Here is a 23,151-nt window from a genome sequence, read left to right as displayed (position 1 = left end):
AATCCAGTCATCCACCATTGGTATAACACGAGGAATGACACACAACGTGACCTGTGTTCTTGGTACCCATATAAATTTCTCATGAAAATGAGAGTTTGAACGTAAATATTGAGCACACTTATCTAACTATTTTGACTATGAGCTCAAGTTTCTGCATTATAGGTATTCAAATTAAAAAGAGCGGCTAGCTTTAGTTGTTTGCCATCACATTTGGGGCACAGGATATCAATCGGTCGAAGTATATCGATTTGGAATGCTAAACAAGTGCGCACTTTTGACCTAAGCGTATGCAGTTGTTAACCAATCAGGGTGAGATTTAAGATGAGGTGACTTCCATTACTTTATGCTCACTATACTCCTCACCGATAAAATATTGTTCATACACATAATATACTAGTGATCGATAAAGATATCAACGGTCTATCGCCGCACACTAATGGAGCTTCATGTTTTTGTGATCAAGGCAGCGAGAGTGCATGCATTATCTTTATGTATGGTGACTGGTGGGTGGGTGACATTGGCTGCTGAAACCCTAACCAAAAGGAAAGAGAGCGAAAAACAATGGCTGATAATCCTTGGACCTAAGTGTTGAAATATTCGTAAATAGTTTAAATATTTTAACCTCATTTCAATTAACACCGAGATCTTTTATGATAAAATTTTACACCTCTAATTATTTATGTGGGTCCATTCTCATAATAGAACCAATTAGGTTATTATTGAAAGATTGTTTATGTAAAAGTTTCAATTAAATTTGAAGCCGTTTGGTTAACAATAGTAACTAAAAGCTTAAAAACTTCTTATTTAAGTGAATTCGTTACAAGTATAATCTTTAAATGGTGACTGAAAATTAAAAATAAACAATCTAAATCGTGAGATTACAATGCGAATCAAATGTAGACGAATAATTAGTGCTTGAGCATTGTGCTGCGCGTGCTTATTCCCCTTGTCTTCGTCTAGCTCCCTCTCTCTCTTCCCGCTTTTTAAAATTTCGTTTAAATATTAGGGACAAAAGGAAGTGCATGCAATGCAAGAATGTAACACTAGTCCAAAGGAACAAATGCCAAAAAATTATGTGCGGTTCTTAACATACGACAAGTGTCATCATGTGTGACATCAGATACATGAAATGGCTTAATTGGGCACTACTAAATTTAAACCATTCGTAATATTCTACTCAAAGCTTCGTGGCTTTATGATATGTGGCAGAATATATCATAGTGTTTGCAACCATGCACAAAGAATTGATGCACTTTTTTTATATATATGGTAACATTGTGTGTGTCTGTTTATATTTAATTTGATATTCTTGTCTATGACTGACCAGGGTTTTGGGTGGTTGAAAAAATAAAAATAGGAGTGGTGGGTGCTGCAGTTGTAGCAATCAGAACAAACACCTGAGGCAGTCTTGATGATGATGCATGGAATTCGCATATTACAATTTACAACCCTTTTTTTTTTCCTTAGAGAATTAGGCATCTAATCTCTTCACCCAGCAATTTTATTATATATTCCTGAATCTTGATACGTTGCCCTATTATGTGCCCCGAGTATAAATCTTTAGAAGCTCTCATTTTATCAAGAGATGTAGCAATTTTTGTACCGTGAATTATTTATCTAATATAAACGAGATATATAAATACAAGTAGGTTTTTTGCTTCTATTTAAATGAACTAAACAAAATGATATACAAATATAATATGAGCTTGTTTAAATGTGCTTTTAAAATAACTGAAAGCGCTTTTGGTGAAAATATTTTAGGAAACAATTCTTAGTAAAAATGCTAATAAATCCTGGAAAAGCACTTAAAGTGCTTTTGGAACCCAAAAACATTTTCTCTAAAAAAACTTTCAGTTATTTTAAAAACATATCTAAACGAGTCCTATAATATTTCTGAAATTGTTCGTGATAAAATGTGAGCTTCGGATTGCAAGAATTGTTCGGTTCATCCTCATTGATAGTTGAGTTTATGCCTAATATAGTGGGTTAATCTGGGTTGGTTTTTTAAGCCCACGTAATATGAACTTGGACAAAAAGTTTTTCACCCCAAATCTACTGAGTTTTGGGCTTCCGCAAGGATCCAACTGCCAGTGGTTCCACGAGGCTTTCTCCAATGAGGTGTAAGTTCCACGTCATAACAAGAGCCGTTAGCTTATTTAATCTAATAAAATTTAAGGGCTCGTGTTCTGTTTTGTAATTTCAATGTGTATTTTTAATGAAGAAAACTCAGTGGTTTGATTTTCTCTTACTTTCTTTATGGACTCACTCCTCAAACTGAGCCCATGTTCGATGAATATGATATAGAGTAGAAGTCTACAATTAGGGTTTGGTCTCATGACCCAATGGTTTTTCAAATTCGAGTACTCCTTTTTCATATGCATGGACATAACTGATTTACCCTAACTTTATTTTATTTTATTTTTTATAAAAAAATGAACAACTGGTGGCAAACCACAATTATCCATTCCTCCGGGGACCGGAAAGACTCACTGATTTACCCTACAATTCATTTATATTGTCATAAAATAAAGAATGTAACCATTGTATATAAAATGAAATGAATACCTAAGCTATATTAAGTTACATATGAGTGCCATCTAATTTTTGGAATTACTCGCATATACAGCGAGCACATTATCTTGACCAACTGATCTAATTCACGTTTATAAATGTAAATGTCACCTACTAGCTTTTGAAATTCTTGTTCAAAATAAATAAAATCTTCCTCATCATTCATACATCTTACACTTGTAGTAATCTCGAATTAAGATACAATAAAACACTTATTTGCATTCAAGAAAATAAAAATCATTTAAGAAAATATAATCTGTTTTCATGGAATATGAAAGAAAAATGTTTTTTTCTGGGTCAAATATGAAAATAATGTTAAATATGATAAAGTCAAATCTGGACATCTTTTGATAATTGAATCGGAATTCCGAATATACTTATGTGATTATGTCATGTCATCTCCAATCCCTGACCCCAAAAATGGACTTTAAATTAGATGTTGACTAGATATTAGGCCCGTGTGCGTTGCCACGGGAACCAACTGTTTCGGGCGTAATCGAATGAATAAAACACATTTAAGTTGAATAAATTCAACACAATTATGAACAAACAAAGGAATACATAAGTGAATGAGATCGATAAAATAAGCAATTTTGCTTTTATATACATTCAAGTGAGTTGACATATAAACACATTGTACAATGAGTGGGAAGAAATTGAACGTCTTTGATTAGAAAGAGATGGTTTCCAAAAAAGTTCTGTTTCCTTAAGAAACAGAAGAAACATTTAGTTCACATATATAACATGTGTCATGCAGTGTAGACAGCCATTTCAACAGGTAATTAAAAATAGAAAGTGTTGAGGACTTGTTCAAGTAGCTAATTTTGTAACCACAACCTTTCAAAGGCAAATATAAGCAGAAGGTTTGTTTACATACAAAACTGAAGAAACAGATGCAAGCTGCAGTTTACACATATTTTGCCCTTGCAGTTACGACGGCAAAATATATGCCCTGCAGTCTACGTACCTCACTTGTGCAACATATGCCTTACACTGGAAAAACATCAAAAATTGAATAAAAATTTGTAAATCATGGACAAATTTTGTTTTACATTTTTATAATCAAATCAAACGGCAGTGTAGCACGTAAAATTACAAACTTGAAGCAACCAGAGAGCAGAAATTAAGATGTAGATATATCCTCAAACTTGCAACGTATTGTATGGAAGCTAACCGTAGAGGTTTGTGAAGCAAACTGCAGCATGAGTTGCAGTCAATTGAACAAAAATATAGTAGTTTAACTAAAAAATGCATATAAACACATTTAAATTGAATAAATTCAACACAATTATGAAATGATACATGAGTGAATGAGGTCGATAAGATAAGCAATTTTGCTTTTATATACATTCAAGTGAGCTAGCATACAAACACATTGTACAATGAGTGGGAAGAAACTGAACGTCTTTGATTAGAAAGATATGGTTTCCAAAAAAGTTCTGTTTCCTTAAGAAACAGAAGAAACATGTAGTTCACACAAATGTGTCCTGTAGTGTAGGCAACCATTTCAATAGGTAATGCCAAGAAAAGGAATTAAAATATTAGGCATATAAATGCAAGCTTACAGAAACTTTGTTTTTGTACACTTTCTTCTCCCTTCAATGACAGTTTGTTTCTTACCTAGAAAAATAAAATGAGCAGGTCAATGATACTCACATGTGCAAAATGCTAATCCTATGGTCTAAAGCTAACTGAGTTTTTAAGTGTAAAATCTCTAATTTCACTGCATTTGGATTGATCACAGTTCGTGACTTGTTAAACTTGATATCTCCTTGTACATTTTGGGAACTTGACAGCTTAAAGAAATGCTCATAAAAGCAAATTACACAATATCTACTAAAAAACTTAGAGAAGGGACTCAATTAGTCAACAACCAGGTGCCTCACACTTAAATATTAAAGACCAAAGGAGAAAACGAAGCCGAACTCTTAAAAATTCGTTGGCACACATGCTTCATTGGCTCAATTGAATGTATAATACAATAATTCGAACAACAGCTCAGAAACAGTGCTGAAATTCCATTAGCACTAATCACACACTGTTGGAACAGAGATCCTAGCAAAACTACACCAATTAAATGACAGACTAAAAACCACAAACAGGAAAAAAGGAAAAACAGAGTTATCAGACAACATGATTCAAATATAATTTTATTAGGGTTTGTAAAAGCACAACCCATCCAGCACTTCGAACACACCGTGGGATTTAAAGACCATAGAGTAACATGTTGGATTCATCATTTTTGAGAAGAGACATACCTTTCATTTAAGCTAACACAAATTACATATCAAAGGATAAGGAGTACGCTCTAAGAACAGACGGAAATAAAACAAACACAGAACAGACATAACTATCATACCAAGAAGCCCCCAGACACTTACTATTGGCTTTGATATCAGTTTTACAATCTGCCTTTGATATCAATTCCACAAACGGTATCAAAGTTTTCATCTGAAGCTATTTTGACTTTATGCACACTGAGATGAAGAACCAATATATATTAATTATACCTCTGGGATATTTGGGTGGTCAAGCTTATGCCAAACAGCAACCTCTTGCTGAAACGACGCCCGAAGAGCAGCAGTTTCAGCTATCCTCCCCCCAATCCAATATCTTTAATTTTTCACTATAATATCAAGAATACATAAAGCCATGAGAACAATATTGATAAGAAAAATACAGGATAACCTACGGTTAGGGGTTCATTATTCAATCAAATAACACCGCTTTCTTACACTCAATCAAAAAATTTATGTATTTGTAAATTTGTACATACACCTAGGCAAACAGTCACATGTATTCTTTTTCTCCAATGAAATAAACACCCCCCCCCCCCCCCCCGAGTCTAATAATGATGAAAGTGATTGACCCCAAGAACCCCAAACAAAACAACTAAACATGCCAATCCAAAGAACACAAAGCATATAAAAAACAGTTAACCACACACTTAAGCACATTTGCGTCTGCACAGTGGCCATTTATTAGGTCATAATACACATGAGTAAACCCTAAAACACAAAAATCAAAGTTACAAACTTTCAATACAAACCAATCGAGAATGAATTTATACCACACATTCTGGCATAAAAGAAAAGAAAAATCAATACTAATATTTGACTGCAAGCAGATCTTGTGGGACTGCTACAAATAATATAAACCAGTAGATTTCCGTAATAAAATATAACCACAGATGAATGAAGGGCTATTAACTTAATATTTAGAAATAACCGTCAGTCCCTAGCTATTATGCATGCCACTAATGAAAGGAGGGATCACCATTTATTAAGGTACCTGGAATTCACCAATACCAGGATATTTCCAACCATGCTGTTCAGGATAAGAAGGATATTGTAGCTATCCACACGGACCTAATCCAACTTCAATTTCTAATATTATTCCTTCCTAAAAAAACTCATCAAATTCAACTCTGAAGCTCCTCAAGTAGTCTAAGTAAACCTGCATTGGTTCCATTATAATATAATAAAATAGAAACTCTCAGCATTAAACAGTAAGAATGCATAGGGTCTGATTCTTAGAGCATACAAATTCTTAGAAATATAGAACATATAAGTTGGAATAGGTTTAGCAATAGTTTCTTTTAAAACATGAGTGGAACATGTAAAAGAAGACAAATATAGGAAAGGAGATATGACAATCCATAGAAATAAAAGACCAACATAACTAAGTAATTCTAGAATACTATACCTCAACAGCAGTGCGGCCTCTTAAAACCCGCTCTTTATCAATTCCCCAAGTGAGACATTCAGTGTTGCGTTTCCCTTCTTTATTAGTAAAATATATATATCAGGATTCTTTTGGCCAATTTCTGTCACCCAGTGAGAAAGAGGGATAAGTACATCATCCCCGACATCGCCTCCACACTCGTGGAATGACATCACGACCTACACCAATATACAGCAAGACAATGCACACCATATCCAACATGCATATTCAAAGAAAATATGTAGAGCAGAAAATCTCTTTTTGAAATGAGTTTTAACTGATAGTCTCACAAACTAATTTACAAAAAAGAAAGCTAGCAGTGGGTTACTTTTCAGCAATCTACTTAAGACTATTATTCCCTTTACCTAAGACAATAGTCAGAATAAACTTAATTTATATACAATGCAAGCCAAAAGAAGCAACAATTGGTATTCAACCTCACTTCCAGAAAATTACTCAAAAAACAATGAGATAAAAAGTTTCAAAAATATGATGCATATTTCAATCGAGCCTCATTAACAACAGAAAATACAGCAGCACAAAGCATAACAGAAACTTGGAAATGGAAAAGGAACCTGCAATTAGGTTTCTTCAGAAGCAAAAATGGCATTATGGAACCCAGAATCAGAGAGAATCACACAGAGAGAGAGAGAGTGGAGTGAGCCGGTCTGAGCAAAAATAAAGATACTGAGCTTTAGAAAGTAGGAAAGGATGTTGTTACTATCCACTAATTGTATTGTTCCATTCAGTAAAGCAACCAATGCAGTTCTAGGCTCATAGTTCCTATTCACATTAACCCAAGAAAATCGAGCTTCAAACTGAAATTTAAAATCAACATTGACCCAAAATACAACTTCAAATCAAATTTAAAATTGATATTGGCCCAAGAAATAAAATTTGATCCGCTTTAAACTCAGAAATTCGAAACCAACCCATCACCTAGAAAAGTACCAAACAGCAAAAGAAAAGGAGGAGAAAGGAAGACACCACATTTTGCAACCCTTTGAGTTTTTTAAGTCTAAATCTTTCCGCTTCTGCTTCTTCAATGCTTAAAATTTTCACACTCAATGACTATTGTCTCCCATTCTTCTTTACTCGGCTTTAAAAATAATTTCCATAGAATAAATAAGCAACAATTTTCTATGAACAAAAAAAAGTGGTAAGAATTCTCCCTCAGAAAAAAAAAAAAAAAAAGAATGCTCACAATTTTGTCTGGCAAATACTCCAGCTTTGTATCTTCCTAACATAGGATCTATTCTTTTCCTGTAAGAAAGATTATTCTCTTGTTGCCCGTTGGAATATAAGGGAATGTATATTATTTTCACATTTGAAAATAACTCAAGTTTCTTACAATAAAAAGTAAAATTGTTTGCAGTGTGTCTTTGCGTACTAACAATGCGAACCCCAAGTGACAATGCAATTTCCCGTTCTAAAGCGAAGGAAAAAGAAACGAAAAATTGAAGAAACCAGCCTTTTTGTTCAGTGTGATGGCTGACAATTTATCTAATGGGAATATGAATAGTTGTGTTACTCAATACAAAGTGCAAATAAAAATTGAAGAAAGCACTTGAAGATGAAATGAAGTGTGGGTAAAAAACAAACAAATGAAAATTGAAATTGAGATATATATGTGAACAATGAAAATTGAAATTGAGATATATGAACATTCATTCTTAGAGATGGAAGGGGAGAGAACAAAAGATACTAATCAGCATATTGCCAACATATATCTCAGAAACCACCAGATTAGTAGTAAGGTAGATTGTTAAAGCTGTTTGAGAAACTTTTGTCTACAATATTATGAAGGAATGCAAACTAAGTAATTGGTAGCTGAACGAAAATTTGGCAAGGATTTACAAAGTAACTCTATGAAATTCATCAATAAATCATCTATACAGACGCACATGTTCCCAGTCACAATGATTAAAATCTAAAACATTTATTCATGCATTCGTGCAGGGGAAAGAATGGACTCAGCCTGGTTTCTATCAAGTGTCAACAAAAGAACACAATTCAAGTTGCACAAAGCCAAATTAAATGCATAAGTGAGATAAAAATTGAACATACCGCATGATTGTCCTCAATCTTCATCAACCGTGAATCATGAATTATGGATATTATTCGGACCACGAATGTGTAAACCCTCCAATTACGGTTGGTAATCGGGTTCAAAATAATGTTTGTAGAAGTGTGCTGATTCCTTGAATAAAAAGCAGAGTCTGCACTATTCCCACTTTGTCACCCTAATCAATTAAGTCAAATAAGGAGCACATTCATCATCCATATCAGTCCATATAAAATACACAAACATTAAAAAAAAAAATCAATCTTGACCATTTTTGCTATGCGAAACTGACGCTTAATTCTTTTTTAAGAAATTAGCATAATAATACACAAAATTTACTTGAATTTAGTCTCCAATTGAACAAAGGCCACAACGATATAAGAATTGAATGAAAGTGGTATACAAAATCAACTCACATCATCACCACCCATCAAAGGAACACGGAATGTGGGGATCATCACAGCGGTTCCCAAGGCCAAAATGTAGTGCTGGAAACCCAAAGCAATTGTTTCCCCTGTTTTCAAACAAAAAATGAGAACCAAATTGGGGAAATTTTAAAACCCAACAAAAAAGTCGAGATTTGGGTTTGAGAAAAGATGAATAATAAATGAGAAAAGGTGAAAAATAAACATACCCCAAGAGGGATTTGAGTCAATGCCTTACTCTAATCCTTGGAGTTGGTCCATTGCTGGATGGCTTATCTCTTCTGGTTTTGGAGTTGCCATGGCTTATGCCCAAATCAAAACCCTTAATCTGCCTCTAAATCCAAAAGGGTTTTTACCAAATGAATCAAAGAAAACTGATTTGAGAGAGAAATTCTCTCTGGGTTTTGTTCAATGAATACAAAAATGGAAGTTATTTTTACCAATTTAGAGAGAGAAAAAACAGAGAGAGATTAGAGTCTATGACAATGAAAAAAGCACAAAAGAGAAAAAGCTAATGGATCATGGAGGTAAAAGAGGACTGATGACCACACAACCCTCTCTCTTTCTGTCCCTCGAATTGCACTCTCCCTGTCACCGCGGCCCATTCCCTCAGAACCCTACCCCCAAAATCCCGCTCAACCCTCTAGTTCGAATTGGACTTTTGCTCTACCCCAAAAATATTTAAAATGTTCTTAAATGACTACTTTCAACTAAAAGAGTAGAACCAAATCAAAACCAACAACTTTCAACTAAATTGCACAAAAGAGTCAAAATTTAATTGCTATACAGAACTATCGGTTCAATCGAAAACAATCAGAATTCGAGACCCTACCTCATCCATTCTCTGAGAGCGAAGCCCTTCTCAGGCAGCATCTCCGACGGCGCTGGCAAAATCGGATCGTCGGACCCGCCAAACCCTCCATCAAAACCCTGACCGTTCGATTCGGGCCTCAAGTATCCCTACTGGTCGAAGCAGCAGCAGAAGAAGAAGATAAGGAGGAAGACGATGGACGTTCATAATCGAAGAGTTCGAAGGGATTTACCTTTGGATTCTTCGGCTTTCAGATGGAGTTTGCTTGTGTGTGGGCCTGCAACTTCGTTTGCAGGCGTGATGTTTCCATGGAATTTCTCTCGGGTTTACATAGATAGCAAAGCGAGAGAGAAAGCTTATGCAGAAGGGGAAGTGTGTTTTGTTGAGATTTTGAGTTGTAGGTAGAGCTAACGAAGGGAGATGAGAGCGAGAAGTGGAGCGGCTAGGGTTTGAGTATGGAAGAGATGAAAAATGGAGAGAGCACCTGTTTTGGCTGAAGCACGGCTCACCGAACGAAGAATAAAGAGGCGGTGGCAATTTTGTAAATAACTCTCAAGTCACTGTTCATTTCTACAGTGCCATTTCCAATGCTTTCTTTGGACTAAAGTAATGGTATGGTTGTAATTAAACTGAAATTCAGGTGCATGAACAGTAAGGAACAGTGCCAAATCCAATGCTTTCTTTAGACTAAAGTAATATTATGGTCCCAATACTATTAATAAATTGGTCCCAATATAATCGACACACAAAATTTATAATGTCGATAATAAAAAAGTAATTTATATAAAATGATTTCCCCATCACTTGAAGTATTAATTTACTTAAACAATAATATATATAAATTTAATTGTTTTATTTAAAAAAAGAATGTCACATGACTACTGTTATATGTAAGTCCTCCAATAATAATAATAATAATAGGAAACTTTAACAAAAAAACTTGCGGTAGTATTCATTCTAACGAAAAATTACATTTTTACATTAAAAAATTAATCATGATATTATTCATTTATTTTGCCCATAATAATATGAATTAGCCTATAACCTTAATCTGTCTGTAAATCCAAGCAAGGCAAAGGGAGAGGAAGGAGGACTGAGAGTGAGAGGGAGTGAAATGCCCCAGCAAAATACACGTGCGGTGCTATTTCAGAAAAAGTCCACCACTTTAACCCCACCCACGCAGCCGCCACAACAGCTCCTCCACAATCCCGGCAATTACTCCCAGCAATTGCATTCAATCGGTATCTCTTCTGGGCGTTTTGGCCCAAAAACTGATCTGGGTCACCTTCAAATTCATCAAATTTCCACTGTTTGCAACCGAGTTGCTTCCACAACTGGTCTTCGTCCTATAATCTGATCTGGGTCGTTTCCAAAATCGCAAATTTCCAACACCAACGGCCTCAATTGCTTCAAATTTTGATTTTTTGGCGCCGATAATTTAATCTTGTTCTGCTACCCAGAAGCATGTTTTCTCTGTCGAATTCAGTGTTGTTTCCTCTGGCGACATCCAGCGGCTTCACATCCAAAGGTTTTTCTCGGCCCGTTCGATTTGCCAGGACGATCAATTGGCATAGTAGTGACAAGCAAAAGGAAGAGCCCAGAAACGTTTTGTGCGCTTGTATGGCGCCTCACCCGAACCTGCGCAGCGATGAATCCTTTGCTACAAAATTTGAGGTAGTCTTAGACAACCTTTTAAGAACCCATGTTTTTGTTTAGTAAAGCAACCATTTTGTATGCTGATTTGGCTTCTATTGACATCTACATTATATTGTTATTTGTTATTCCCTTTGTATTGTTTTCGATAAGCTGCAGTTTGGAGAACTTGTTTCGTGTTTTGATCACCGTGTTGGATTTCCAATGGTCAGATGAAATGCGTAGTTAGATGTTGTAGTAGCTAAAAATAATCCAGATCATAAAATGGTAGCTGTGGCTGACATGGTTTTTCTGATCAGGATTCATTTAAATCAGAGGATTTAAGTAGAGTTCAGGAGCCTGAGGGTGATTCGGATGTTCTGATCGAGTGTAGAGACGTCTACAAATCGTTTGGCGAGAAGAATATATTGAGAGGTGTGAGCTTCAAGGTGAATCTTGTTCATTTGATATTTAGTTCTTTTAAAAATTTATGTGCATTGATTGTCTGTGGAGGTAGCTTAGGTTTGAACTTTGCTATTGTCCTGAGACCATGATAATTCTTGGTCAAGACAAGAGTATCAAAAGTTAAATTCTTTAGCTTGAATTTTTGTGTCGTAAACCATTTGAAAACTAGCGATTCACTTCAGTTGAAGAATTCAGTGCTTTCTTTACCCTGTGACTGCATACTTTGTGAAAAGAAGAGTAGTCAATTCTCTGTTTGGCATCTGAATGGGATTTAGCTTGTGGGTTATGTAGTAGATTGTTATGCTTATAACAGGTAGTTTGGGTTGTTTCTCAATTAGATAGGCTGGGAAAGCGTTGCAATGGGATTTCTAGAATGAAAGAAACAAGAATGCTACTCTTTTTGTAAGGATGGGAATGGTGTTGTTTAGGACTGTTTTCTTCTTACCTATCCTGTGTATTGTTTCCTATAACATTGTTCTTTAACGTTGAATGTGCTACTGGTCTTCCCTTTCATTGCTTTGGCTTTCCTATATTTTCAATATAATTTCTGTTTCTAATAAAAGATATTATTGGTCATTCGTGGATTCATTTATAGATTAGGCATGGCGAAGCTGTTGGAATAATTGGGCCTTCTGGCACTGGAAAATCTACAGTTCTGAAGATAATGGCAGGGCTTCTTGCTCCTGACAAGGTTGATAGTTAAGCTGGTTTTCATATTATTCTAACCTTTGTTGCATTAACTTTTGTCTAGACATTATTGAGCTTCAATGAGTTAGTTGTTGTTCTCTTATAAAGATTCTGTCCATTGTGTAACGAGCAGGGAGAGGTGTACATTCGAGGTCGAAAGAGAGTTGGTTTGATCAGCGATGATGAGATATCCGGTCTTCGGATTGGATTGGTAAACTTCACTGTTATGCTAGGGGTCATCTATTTCTTTCTGGTTCACTTGTATACAAAAAATGTCTTTTAATGCATTTATCTACTACCTAACAGGTGTTTCAGAGCGCTGCACTTTTTGATTCTTTGACTGTTCGTGAAAATGTCGGTTTTCTTCTGTAAGTCAGCTTTAAATTCTTTTGAATTTTGGCACTCTTTTCCACTGTTAGGACTGATAGATTAGGTTTCAATAGAACTGTCAAAGTATAATTTATTTTTAATTTATTAGGTACGAAAATTCGAGCATGCCCGAGGATCAAATTGCAAAGCTTGTGACTGAGAGCTTGGCCGCAGTCGGGTTAAAGGTATGGTTAAAATGTCAATTATCACTTATCAGTCTGCAAAGTAGCTACCTTCCTCAACTTACCCCCTCCCCTCCCTCCCAACCCAAAAAACAAACATGTAATATTTTTCACCAAGTATTTCTGAGCATCTTCCCACCCTTGGCATCAACTGTCTTCTAATGATCTTGTTAGTATGGGATGTAATATTTTGATATCACTGCTCACCAACCAACCCCACCACCACTAAATAGAATGGAGTTTGACTTTGACTTTTAAGTTTGTTTAAATCAATCTTGGTTATTTGTATAGGGAGTTGAAGATCGATTACCTTCGGAGCTGTCTGGTGGAATGAAGAAACGAGTTGCTCTGGCTCGATCCATAATTTATGATACCACAAAGGAAGCGATAGAGCCAGAGGTATTTTGAGAAGATGATAACTTTATTTAATTTGTTTCCTTGGATAATGTTTTCATAACTGTTGCCTTTCTCGTGAGTCATGATTCCCATTGCATTCCTTCATAGTCCCAAGTATCAATAGTATCATTCATCTGAGTTTAAGATGTAATTGCGTACTGTGTGTTCTCATGAGTCCTGACAGTCTTTTACGCCCTTCAACAGGTGCTCTTATATGATGAGCCAACAGCTGGACTTGATCCTATTGCATCTACTGTGGTAGAAGACCTCATCCGCTCTGTTCATACAAAAGGTCAGGATGCAGTCGAGAAACCTGGGCAGATCGCATCTTATGTTGTTGTTACTCACCAACATAGTACCATCAGACGAGCTGTCGACAGGTTATGTGCCTCATCTAAATTGACATGTTTTTATTGAACAGCTGCATTGATTGTGTGACATGTGTTTTAAACAAAGTGTATACAAATTCATTATGTAGGTTGTTGTTTCTCTACGAGGGCGAGATAGTCTGGCAAGGAATGACTCATGAATTCACAACCTCAACAAATCCAATCGTTCAACAGGTAATGACAATTTTGGTCTTGCAATGACTCATGATCCTGAGACCAAGTACTTACTTCTTTTTATGTGGGGGTTGTTTTCAGTTTGCATCCGGGAACTTGGACGGTCCGATTAAATATTAGAACTCGTCCTTGGTGTGCATAGTAGGCAAGACACGAAGAAAATGCTGGGAAATGGGTCAGATGGTGGCTCTGCCTCCTTTCTCATACTTCATTGCAGTCAATTGGAGCTCATGCCAACAATTCTCAGTGGCTAACAAAAATCATATGCCAATATGAATCTTTAGGCGTGCATCCGAGTTAAGAGAGCCATATTCAGAATAAGACATGGCAAAAAGATGTCAAGGTTGGCCTCGTTCTTATTTATAACTAATAACTTTCTTACTAGTTTAGTTTCAAGTTTTTGAGCTCCGGCGCCTGTTTTCAGCCCCGTTGTTAGAGAAAATGTATTCAAAACTGAAGAATATACGATTGATTGTATATCGAATGACAAAATTTATACTCTTTGGGCATTCCTCATATAGGAGAGGTTCAGAACTGATTTCGTCGTTGTAGTTCTAATGAAAGATTAATATCATGCACGTTTTTCGTGTCTTTTTATCTTATGAATGAAATTCTTCAACTCTCAGGGAGCAATATGCCCGAATAGAAACATATATTTGAACAAATTCTTGCCTACAACGTCGTCATTAAAACTTATGCAATACTTTTATGAGCATTCTGGGTAGGAAGGAACAGCTAGGTTCTATGTTAGCAAAGCAAAGCATGGAAGAACAAACTCACCCGTTACAAGAGAGTAATTAAAATTTACAGCTTCTCGTTGTCATCCGAATCCACACGCACATTACGCTAAGCACTTGTCTTGAGAATGTGATTTCGTGCTCGAGGTGAGCAGAAGAGGGCCAACCCCGTGAAGTAGAAACTGAGGAAAGCACTTAGACAAAAAACCCATACAGAAATCCGCCCCTCGACCTCTTCCCCTTCAAATGCCTTCCCAGGCACCGCGGGGAGGCTTGCCGGGTCACACCCTCCATCAGAGGACTCCAAACACAAATCTGGATTTCCAACAAAGGCTCCTGGAAACCTCGAATATCCTTGCTTCTTCGTAACCAATCCAGAGAAACAGTTATATGACAAATCCATAAGAGTCAGGTGTTGAAGGCTGGAAATGTTTTCGGGAATATGACCTGACAAAGAATTGTGTGATACATCTAAGGCCCTTAAACTCCACATCTTCTCTAGATCTGGAACACGACCACGAAGAAAATTGCGTGACAAATTTAGGTATTGCAAACCGCGTAATCCAAATAGTCCCCCTGGAACCTCCCCATCTAGCACATTATTGGAGAAATCGATTCCCACCATCGAAGATAGTACATAATTGAAGCTTAATTCGCTGCTACCAGTGACAACAATCAAAACTTTTGTATCCGCATTGTGCGATGTACCAAATGGCTCTCTCTGCATTTTACCAAGCTCGCCATTGTTAAAATTTATGCTCGTGTTAAAGTTAGCGTCTGGTATGAAGCCTGAAAATTTGTTTCCTGACAGATCTATCATTCTGATAACCGGAAAAGTAAAGAGCCAGCTGGGAAGATTTCCGCTAAATTCATTCTGAGCTAGGGACAGATACCTGAGGTTTGACCATTTGGTGATTGCATCACTCAAGGTTCCGGAGAGATTGTTGGAGCTGAAATCTACAATCTCCAAAGATTTACAGCCTGCTAAAGTAAGCGGGATCTCACCAGATATCTTGTTGTTGCTGATATCCAGTATCTTCAAGCTATCCAATGCATCAAGTTCTGGATGAATCTCACCAGAAAGATTGTTGTTGTTGAGTATCAATGCAAGCAGCTGAAAACATCCGACCATGTTCAACGGAATTGAGCCTGATAGAGAGTTGTGCGAGAGATCAATCACTTGGAGATAAGTCAGATTTCCAATCCTCGCAGGAATCTCCCCCACAAGAAGATTGTATGACAGAAACAGGGCCTGCAAACTTTTCAGTTCGGTAATCTTCAATGGGATTTCACCAGAGAAACTGTTGTGAGACAGATCAAGAAGAACAAGCCCAGACTTGTCTGTTGTTTCCGCAATCTTGCTCGGAAGAGGGCCAGACAACTCATTGTTACTCAAGTCCAAGACAAGAAGCTTCTCTGAAAACACAAGCCTCGGAGATATCTCATAAGTCAACTGATTGAATGACAGGTTCAGATGCTTCAAAGCTTGAAGCGAAGCAATACATGTAGGCATTCCTCCCACAACAGAATTGTTAGCCAGATTCAAAACTCTAAGAGACTGAACACAAGCAGAGAAACAAGGCAAAGTACCGGAAAACTGATTTGATTCAAGATTGAGAAAGACCAAAGATTGGTGAAAGTCACTCAGAATACCAGATAAATTATTGTTCCCAACATCTAAATACTTCAAAGATTTCGAGTACAACAAGCTTTCAGGAATCTCCCCATGGAACGAATTAAACCCAATATCTAGTTTCTCCAACCGAGATGAAAAGTTACCTACCCACCAAGGAACAAGCCCTCCCAAATCGTTACCATTCAAAACAAGTTCTTTCAGCTGCCTAAGCCTCATGAGTGCATCAGGCACAATCCCCTGAAACCTATTGTGATCAAGATGGAGGGTTTTGAGACTGCGCAGAGAACCAAAACACAACGGGACTGGGGAAGTAAAGTTGTTTTCAGACAAAACCAAATGTTCAAGAAATGGAAGTTTGCACAAATTGGGGTGAATTTGGCCAGACAAATTCATGCTGGTCAAGTTAACCGAAACCACTCTGCCGGTCTGGTTTTCGCAGGTGATTCCGGTCCAGTTGGTACAATTAGACCCAACCCAGCTGGACAAGCTCTGGCTGGGGTCTTGAACCAATGACCTGAACAGCAAGACAGAGTCTTTGTCTTGTGGGTAAAGATCAACACACTGAGAAAGGTTTGAGCATACAAGCACTAACAATACCAATAGCAGTGCACGTAATTTCAGAGTACCACAGGGGCAAAAACCTGAAACCCATTTGTGTTCCATGGCTAAAAAAGTAGAGGAGGGTTTTCAGAAGGGTTGAAGAACAGCAGCAGCAGCAGCTTAGTGGCAGCAGCTGTAAATTAAGGCAGTAACAAGGGTGAGAAACTAAAGCCCATCTTCCCCAAGATGGATTAGAAGCAAAGTATTGGACAAGCTGAAGAAAAAGGTCAGTGGCAGTAGCTAGAAATTAGACCTACCACAGGGGTAAAAGCAGGAAAAAAAATCTTGAAGAAGATGGATGAGAAGCAAAAATTTTGGACAAATAGAAAAACATGAATGCAATGTAATAAGTGACTAGTGCAGAGGGGGAGAGAGAGAGACTTACAGATGATAGTGTGGAAGAAGCAAAGAGGATTATGGAATGTGGAAAAAGGAAGCCATTAAAGCTTCTTTCCCTTTGCTTTTTTATTTATTTATTTGTTTTTTTTTTAAGAGGAGCTGAGTTCAGTTGTCTGGGCTGGTAATGGAAAGTATAGACCTGTAAACCGGATCCAATACTGCTTTGGGCTGAGTAACCAATCGAGCAAAAAATAAACTTTAATGAAAAGTTTCCGGTACTGTTTATTTTAACGAAAAATCATATTTTTATACTAAAAAAATCAATTCTGGTACTATTTATTTTATCCTTTATTTTTGTCTTTATCGTTAAAACTCAAAGTTTTCAAGCTATTTTCATTAGTTTTTCTAAAATCCAATTCAATTTAAAGGAAATTTGAGTTAGGGCAATTTGTGAGCATATCATGTTGGAAAAAGCTCTGAAAAACTGCTATATATTTTATTGTAAACTATTAAACAATACATACACGGTAATATTTCTATTAATGCAAAAAAAACAAGAAATAGAAGAACCTTAAAAGATCGAGGCTAGAATTTGATTCTCTAGCCTTAAGACAAGTTTATTGGTTTGTTTACTATATTTGTTTTGTGAATAATATCTTGACTTATTGGTTTGTTTGCTATATTTGTTTTGAGAATAATATGCTACCGTGATAAAATAAAGGTTGATCCTAATGTTTTTAATAGAAGTGGTATTTATATTCTAAATTACCCTATGATGAGGAAAAATAGTTTAAACCTGGAAAGCTTGAAAGAATAATATTAAACCGGCAAAAACAATTCCTTGCTTGCTTTCATATAATGAAATAATTTAGGATACAATTTTATTTTTGTCCAAAAATAAAATTCAATTGTCATTTAGTATTACGGTCATGTGGTATTTCTCTTCACCTGAAAGTGAGAGGTCTTAGGTTCGAATCTCGTGGATGGTGAATTCGATACTAAATTAGGATATCTATTGTGTGACTTAGCCGAACTTCCTCTCTCCTTAGTGTAAAAATATCAATGTACTCAAATAAAATAAAATAAAATCAATTTAATAGACATGAACGTAATCATGAGCATAACTACATTAATTAGAACATATATGCTCTCCTAATCGAAATTGGATCCCCTCCGGATCCATATACAATTATTATAACTTTTAGAGAGTTCCTTGTTTGTAACCGTTATATCAAATTTTAACGGTCCGGATCGCCTGCTCAACAAGCTCAGTTTTGTTGAATTCGGAGGGGATCCGGTTCCCTCATAATCAACTCAATCCTTCTGTCTACAATTTATATTAATTTAAAATAGAGTATCGTTGCTACAATAATTGAAATCCTCTGATGCCTCTTTATGTAAGAGGAAACATATATAAAATATTGATCGTATAAATAAAAAATTGAACAAAGACCAATTTGAAAATTCCAACATTCTTGTATGGAAACCTTTTTGACCATTAAGTTACATCAATATCATATATTAATTTTTTATAAAAAAAAAAAATAGAACAGAGAATGTAAAAAAATATGATAAAAGATGATGAAAAGAGAAGTCAACATTATATATTAATTTAAAAAAAAAAAATAGAACAGAGAATGTAAAAAAATATGATAAAAGATGATGAAAAGAGAAGGAGAGGGAATTCTAATCCGAACACCTGGGCAATAATGGACTGGAAGGAGGTAAAGAATGAGACTTGAGAGAAAGATCAAATCTTTGACTAAATAACAAAAGTAATAATCGCAAATCAGATTACCCTTTAGCTAATTAATCATCCACCGAAAGCTCAGAACTTGTGTCTGATTAAGTCATCAATTCTCATCCACATCTCCTCAGAAATTACCAGAATATTTCGGTCTGAGTTTCGAGAGACACATTTGATGGGCCTTTACCTTCAGCTTCTTCCCCTCCTCCATCAATGGCCAAACCTCCTCATTTCCCTCCTTCCTTCTCTTTACTGACCCTTCACAGATTACCCATTACCGGTTTCCACCTCTTCCTCTTCTTCCTCCACTCCCTCTCGTAACTTTCGTCCTTTCACCGGCTTTCCCCCGGTACCCTTCTGTTCTTCCTGTTTGTTTCCCCAGAAAGTTTCCTCTCTTTGACTTTCTCAGGAATCCTTTATCCGATCTGGGTTTTCTTCGTTTTGCTGTTTTTCTTCTTTGAATATACAAATCAAACGCAAAGAAAATTGCTTTCTGTCAATTTCCCGGGAAAACAATAGAACTCAGTTTTTGAGTTTATCTGCTGAGGTAAATTTCGATTTTTAATGAATATTTTATGCTAATCGAGCAGAAATGGAGAGATCTCTAGAATTTTGGTTAATTTTGTTTAATTTTCGAACAGAAATTTGGGATGGCATCGGTGTTTCTGTACCATGTTGTTGGTGATCTAACGGTGGGGAAGCCGGAGATGGTGGAGCTGTGCGAGACGGAGACGATGGAGGCGGCGATAAGGGCGATCGGAGAGTCGACGGAATGCGGCATACCGGTGTGGAAGAAGAAATCGCACGTGGGAATGGTCGAAAACAATGAATTGCTGCAGCAGAGGTTCGTGGGAATCCTTAATTCCCTCGACATTGTTGCTTTCTTTGCTAAAAGCGAGTGCCTTGAGGATCATGACAAGGCTTTGAAGACTCCGGTGTCTGATGTTGTTGCTCCGAATAATTCTTTGCTCAAGCAGGTTGATCCTGCCACAAGGTTAGCTACTACTTCGCAAGCTTACTACTTTATATGGTAATGCTATCAATTCTGTTGATCTTAAGTGTTGTTTCTACGGTTATTGATCACGGTGTTTTATTATTCGAATCGTGTTTTGTGATTTGGTTTTGATATCTTGCACTTGAAGTAATTTGTGGTGATTGGTGTTTTTTCGGTGGCTAATTGTTGTGGGATGATTTCTGTTGGATTCAGTGTATGATTGTACCGATTGAGAGGTTAACTTGTTAGCGTTGCAGTATGACCTTGTGTAAAAAATCTATGATTTGTTTTCGTATTCCACCGGTAAAGGGGGATTCCTAAGTGGCATATATTGTTTAGTTGTTGATCTTTGTGCTTCTACTTCCTTTGCTCATATTGATGTTTATTTCTGCATGCTGCGGGCACAATTCCGTTCTCAATGTGATGTGAAATCTGTTTTCTTTCTTACCGCTTCCATCCATCTGTGGATCATTGGTTCAATTTCTGATATTCGTAAAGCAAGGAAATTCTTTGGAAATCTGAAGTTTAAAGAAATAATTTCTACTGGGGATATGATACATATGCATCCATTTCTTGACGTCTCCAACCAAAATGGCATTTTCTTTATGAGTTACTAGTTGTGAAGTTCTGTAGTATGTTTTGGATGTACATTGATTAGCGAAAGAAACAAGAAATGATTAATTAAAAGTGAAATGTGCATTGTTTCCAATTTTGGATTTCTGTTTATGCAAGGTTGGTAGATGCGCTGGAGATGATGAAGCATGGTGTAAAGCGTCTTATTGTTCGAAAGAGTGTGGTATGGAAAGGCATGAGCAAACGTTTCTCTATTATCTATAATGGCAAATGGCTCAAGAACATGGATGCTAGTGGCAGCAACAATAACCCTTCTGCCAATCCCAATCGGCCTTCCTCATCTTCCACTAGCAGTACCCTCGACAAGTTTTGCTGTCTCTCAAGAGAAGATGTCATCCGTTTCCTGATTGGTTGCCTAGGTGCCCTAGCACCTCTTCCGCTCTCCTCTATCTCCTCTCTTGGAGCAATTAACCCAAACTACCAATTTGTTGAAGCCTCGGCTGCAGCCATTGAAGCCACTAAAAAACTTCCTGACGACCCTAGTGCAATTGCTGTTGTCGAACAGACACAGGATGATGAGTATAAGATCATCGGAGAGATCTCTGCTTCCAAACTATGGAAATGTGATTACTTGTCAGCAGCATGGGCTTTAGCTAATCTCTCCGCTGGACAGTTTGTGATGGGAGTGGAGGATAATGTGTCCTCAAGGTCAGAATACAATTTCTCTTTGCGTCCAGCTGCTGGCAATAATAATCAAGCTAATGGTGGCGGGTCAGCAAGGCCGAAGAAGTTCAGTAGCAGGAGTATAGGGTTCAATCCAGCGAGCCCAAGCATGGGAGTGAGCAGAAGCATGTATAGGGGTAGAAGTGCACCCTTGACCTGTAGGGTTACGAGTTCATTGGCGGCAGTGATGGCTCAGATGTTGTCTCACAGGGCAACTCATGTGTGGGTGACTGAGGATCACAGTGATGATATTGTAGTTGGAGTGGTGGGTTATGCAGATATTATGGCCGCTGTCACTAAACAACCAGCCCCCGCAAACCCTCCACTTGGTCGGACGACTGAGGTTTCTGGTAACGATATTCACCGTTGAGTTATTCATCGTTTTTCCTTTCTCCGCCATGCTTCTTACATTGTACTTTCCGAAATTTATGTTTCATATGCAACTTGTGCCGGCTAGGATGTAAAAATGGGTTTAAGACTGGGTTTTGACCTTTTTGTAAAACTTTCTTGCCATAACGAATAATGTACCAAGTGAAATAATCCACTTGTATTTGATTTTACTCATCGACGTTACGTTACACATCTTATTGGCAAATAATTTCTTTACAATTTTGAGAGAAAAATTTCTGTCTGCATTTTGATTAGCAGGGTTTATTGTAAAGTTATCAAATAGATTCGTTGATAACCGATTGCTGCTTTTGCTGCAATCAAGAAGATCAGCGAAGGGCGATGAAGGGTAAATCCGAAATGAGGACAAGGAACGCACCCTGCATACGTTGCCTCAAACACTCTAGGGTTAGCAGCTTCAGAGCCACTAGGGCACAAGCAAAACTTGGTCAGTCCCATAATCTCGTGGTAATTTTGTCCCTTTGGAAGGTACTCATGGACTTGGATTTCATCATCCTTGTCCCTGCAATGTTCAAACAAGAACTTCCTTATGTCTCCATTAGCACCGCCAGCGAAGGCGGCCAGGATAGGACGCTTATCGGGGTGGTGGTCGAGGAGTGATGGACCAAGAGTGTGCTCCGGTAAATTGTATTCCGGTAATGAGTCGTCTCTCTTGAGCTGGAACCCTTGTAGAAGTCACGGTCGTCGTCTATGATTACGGGTGACTGCTAAAGCAAAAGAAAGATGGATAGGTTTAAGAATTCAACAAAACAGAAGGGTATGGAACCCTACGCATGGAAAACAGAATGGAATGAATGGGTAAGGGCTCGTCCCTTGTTGTCAAGAGAATTAAGTTATAATTTTGTCAACTTCCCATTTGAGAAGAGGTTTTTTAGTGTGTCTGAAATACAGGCACATATCCACTTGTACAACAACATATGACGTACCGTTCAATGTTCCGGACACATTAAAAAATATCTCCCACTTGAGGGTATTTCCCTCACTGTTTTATCGTGTTCTCATACGAACTCCAATAGAACACGTACATAGGTGTTCATTCCCAACAACCATGTCAACCAAATAAATTTACATCTTCAATACACAACAACCAAATCAACTACATTTTCAATTTACAACCACCACAGTTGTAACTATTCAATTTCATTACATATGGACTTATTGTATATTTGTATCATATTTTAATGGGAACTTTAACGAAAAACTTCTGATACTGTTCACTTTAACGAAAAACCACATTTTTACACTAAAAAGTCAATCATGGTACTATTCACCTTACCCTTTATTTTGTTCTTATCGATAAAACTCAAAGTTTTCAAGCCATTTTTTATTAGTTTTCCTTATTTTAATACTACGTAACGTGATATTTGTAATCATAGTGATATTAGGCAAATATCATATTTTTGTATCATCACATGTATTTAATGTAGCGAACACTTATGATTAGTGACTCGAGTAACCTTGCGAATATCACAACCTTATTGTTTTACGTTGTTCCAAAGTTCACC

General features: G+C 37.0%; 3 protein-coding genes and 1 long non-coding RNA gene across 8 annotated transcripts; 2 read left to right on the top strand and 2 right to left on the bottom strand.

Moving 5' to 3' along the window:
* Window positions 1-3,882: 3,882 nt before the first annotated feature.
* LOC114820080 (uncharacterized) lies at window positions 3,883-10,200 on the bottom strand. 4 transcript variants are annotated; one of them, XR_011574265.1, is made up of 8 exons: window positions 9,828-10,200; window positions 8,994-9,747; window positions 8,776-8,873; window positions 8,362-8,537; window positions 6,277-6,397; window positions 5,863-6,027; window positions 5,082-5,197; window positions 3,883-4,191 (listed from the first exon to the last, which is right to left on the bottom strand). It is a non-coding gene; the product is annotated as an uncharacterized lncRNA (long non-coding RNA). The 4 variants fall into 4 exon arrangements; XR_011574266.1 differs by having other exon boundaries at window positions 6,277-6,473; window positions 8,994-10,200; XR_011574263.1 differs by having other exon boundaries at window positions 8,994-10,200.
* Window positions 10,201-10,623: 423 nt separating this feature from the next.
* Window positions 10,624-14,491, top strand: LOC103451140 (protein TRIGALACTOSYLDIACYLGLYCEROL 3, chloroplastic). 2 transcript variants are annotated; one of them, XM_008390579.4, is made up of 10 exons: window positions 10,624-11,269; window positions 11,548-11,676; window positions 12,288-12,383; window positions 12,513-12,590; window positions 12,686-12,747; window positions 12,858-12,933; window positions 13,222-13,329; window positions 13,531-13,706; window positions 13,805-13,889; window positions 13,971-14,491. In XM_008390579.4, exons 1-10 carry the CDS (start codon window positions 11,060-11,062, stop codon window positions 14,007-14,009), a joined length of 1,059 nt encoding a protein of 352 aa, XP_008388801.1. In that variant the 5' UTR covers window positions 10,624-11,059; the 3' UTR covers window positions 14,010-14,491. The 2 variants fall into 2 exon arrangements, with proteins under 2 accessions (XP_008388801.1, XP_008388802.1); XM_008390580.4 differs by having other exon boundaries at window positions 10,751-11,269; window positions 12,293-12,383.
* A 33-nt stretch (window positions 14,492-14,524) lies between these two features.
* LOC103451139 (receptor-like protein CLAVATA2) lies at window positions 14,525-17,457 on the bottom strand. Its single transcript, XM_070809235.1, has one exon. The coding sequence runs from the start codon at window positions 16,923-16,925 to the stop codon at window positions 14,736-14,738; it is 2,190 nt and encodes a 729-aa protein (XP_070665336.1). The 5' UTR covers window positions 16,926-17,457; the 3' UTR covers window positions 14,525-14,735.
* A 1,423-nt stretch (window positions 17,458-18,880) lies between these two features.
* On the top strand, window positions 18,881-21,798 carry LOC103423603 (CBS domain-containing protein CBSX6-like). Its single transcript, XM_008361696.4, has 3 exons — window positions 18,881-19,495; window positions 19,590-19,942; window positions 20,675-21,798. The coding sequence occupies exons 2-3, from the start codon at window positions 19,599-19,601 to the stop codon at window positions 21,606-21,608; spliced, it is 1,278 nt and encodes a 425-aa protein (XP_008359918.2). The 5' UTR covers window positions 18,881-19,495; window positions 19,590-19,598; the 3' UTR covers window positions 21,609-21,798.
* The last annotated feature ends 1,353 nt before the right edge of the window (window positions 21,799-23,151 follow it).

This window comes from Malus domestica, chromosome 12, assembly GCF_042453785.1.
Source record: "Malus domestica chromosome 12, GDT2T_hap1".
Taxonomy (NCBI): domain Eukaryota; kingdom Viridiplantae; phylum Streptophyta; class Magnoliopsida; order Rosales; family Rosaceae; genus Malus; species Malus domestica.
Note: the sequence above shows the minus strand (reverse complement) of the source record. Positions and strands in the feature narration are given on the sequence as shown.

Bases quoted from the DNA above. Each gene is read 5' to 3' on its own strand.
- LOC103451140 (XM_008390579.4), top strand. From the start codon at position 11,060: ATGTTTTCTCTGTCGAATTCAGTGTTGTTTCCTCTGGCGACATCCAGC. The intron at 12,934-13,221 runs GTATGGTTAAAA...TTATTTGTATAG, and splicing joins TGGCCGCAGTCGGGTTAAAG to GGAGTTGAAGATCGATTACC. The intron at 13,330-13,530 runs GTATTTTGAGAA...GCCCTTCAACAG, and splicing joins AGGAAGCGATAGAGCCAGAG to GTGCTCTTATATGATGAGCC.
- LOC103451139 (XM_070809235.1), bottom strand. From the start codon at position 16,925: ATGGAACACAAATGGGTTTCAGGTTTTTGCCCCTGTGGTACTCTGAAA.
- LOC103423603 (XM_008361696.4), top strand. From the start codon at position 19,599: ATGGCATCGGTGTTTCTGTACCATGTTGTTGGTGATCTAACGGTGGGG. The intron at 19,943-20,674 runs GTTAGCTACTAC...TGTTTATGCAAG, and splicing joins CAGGTTGATCCTGCCACAAG to GTTGGTAGATGCGCTGGAGA.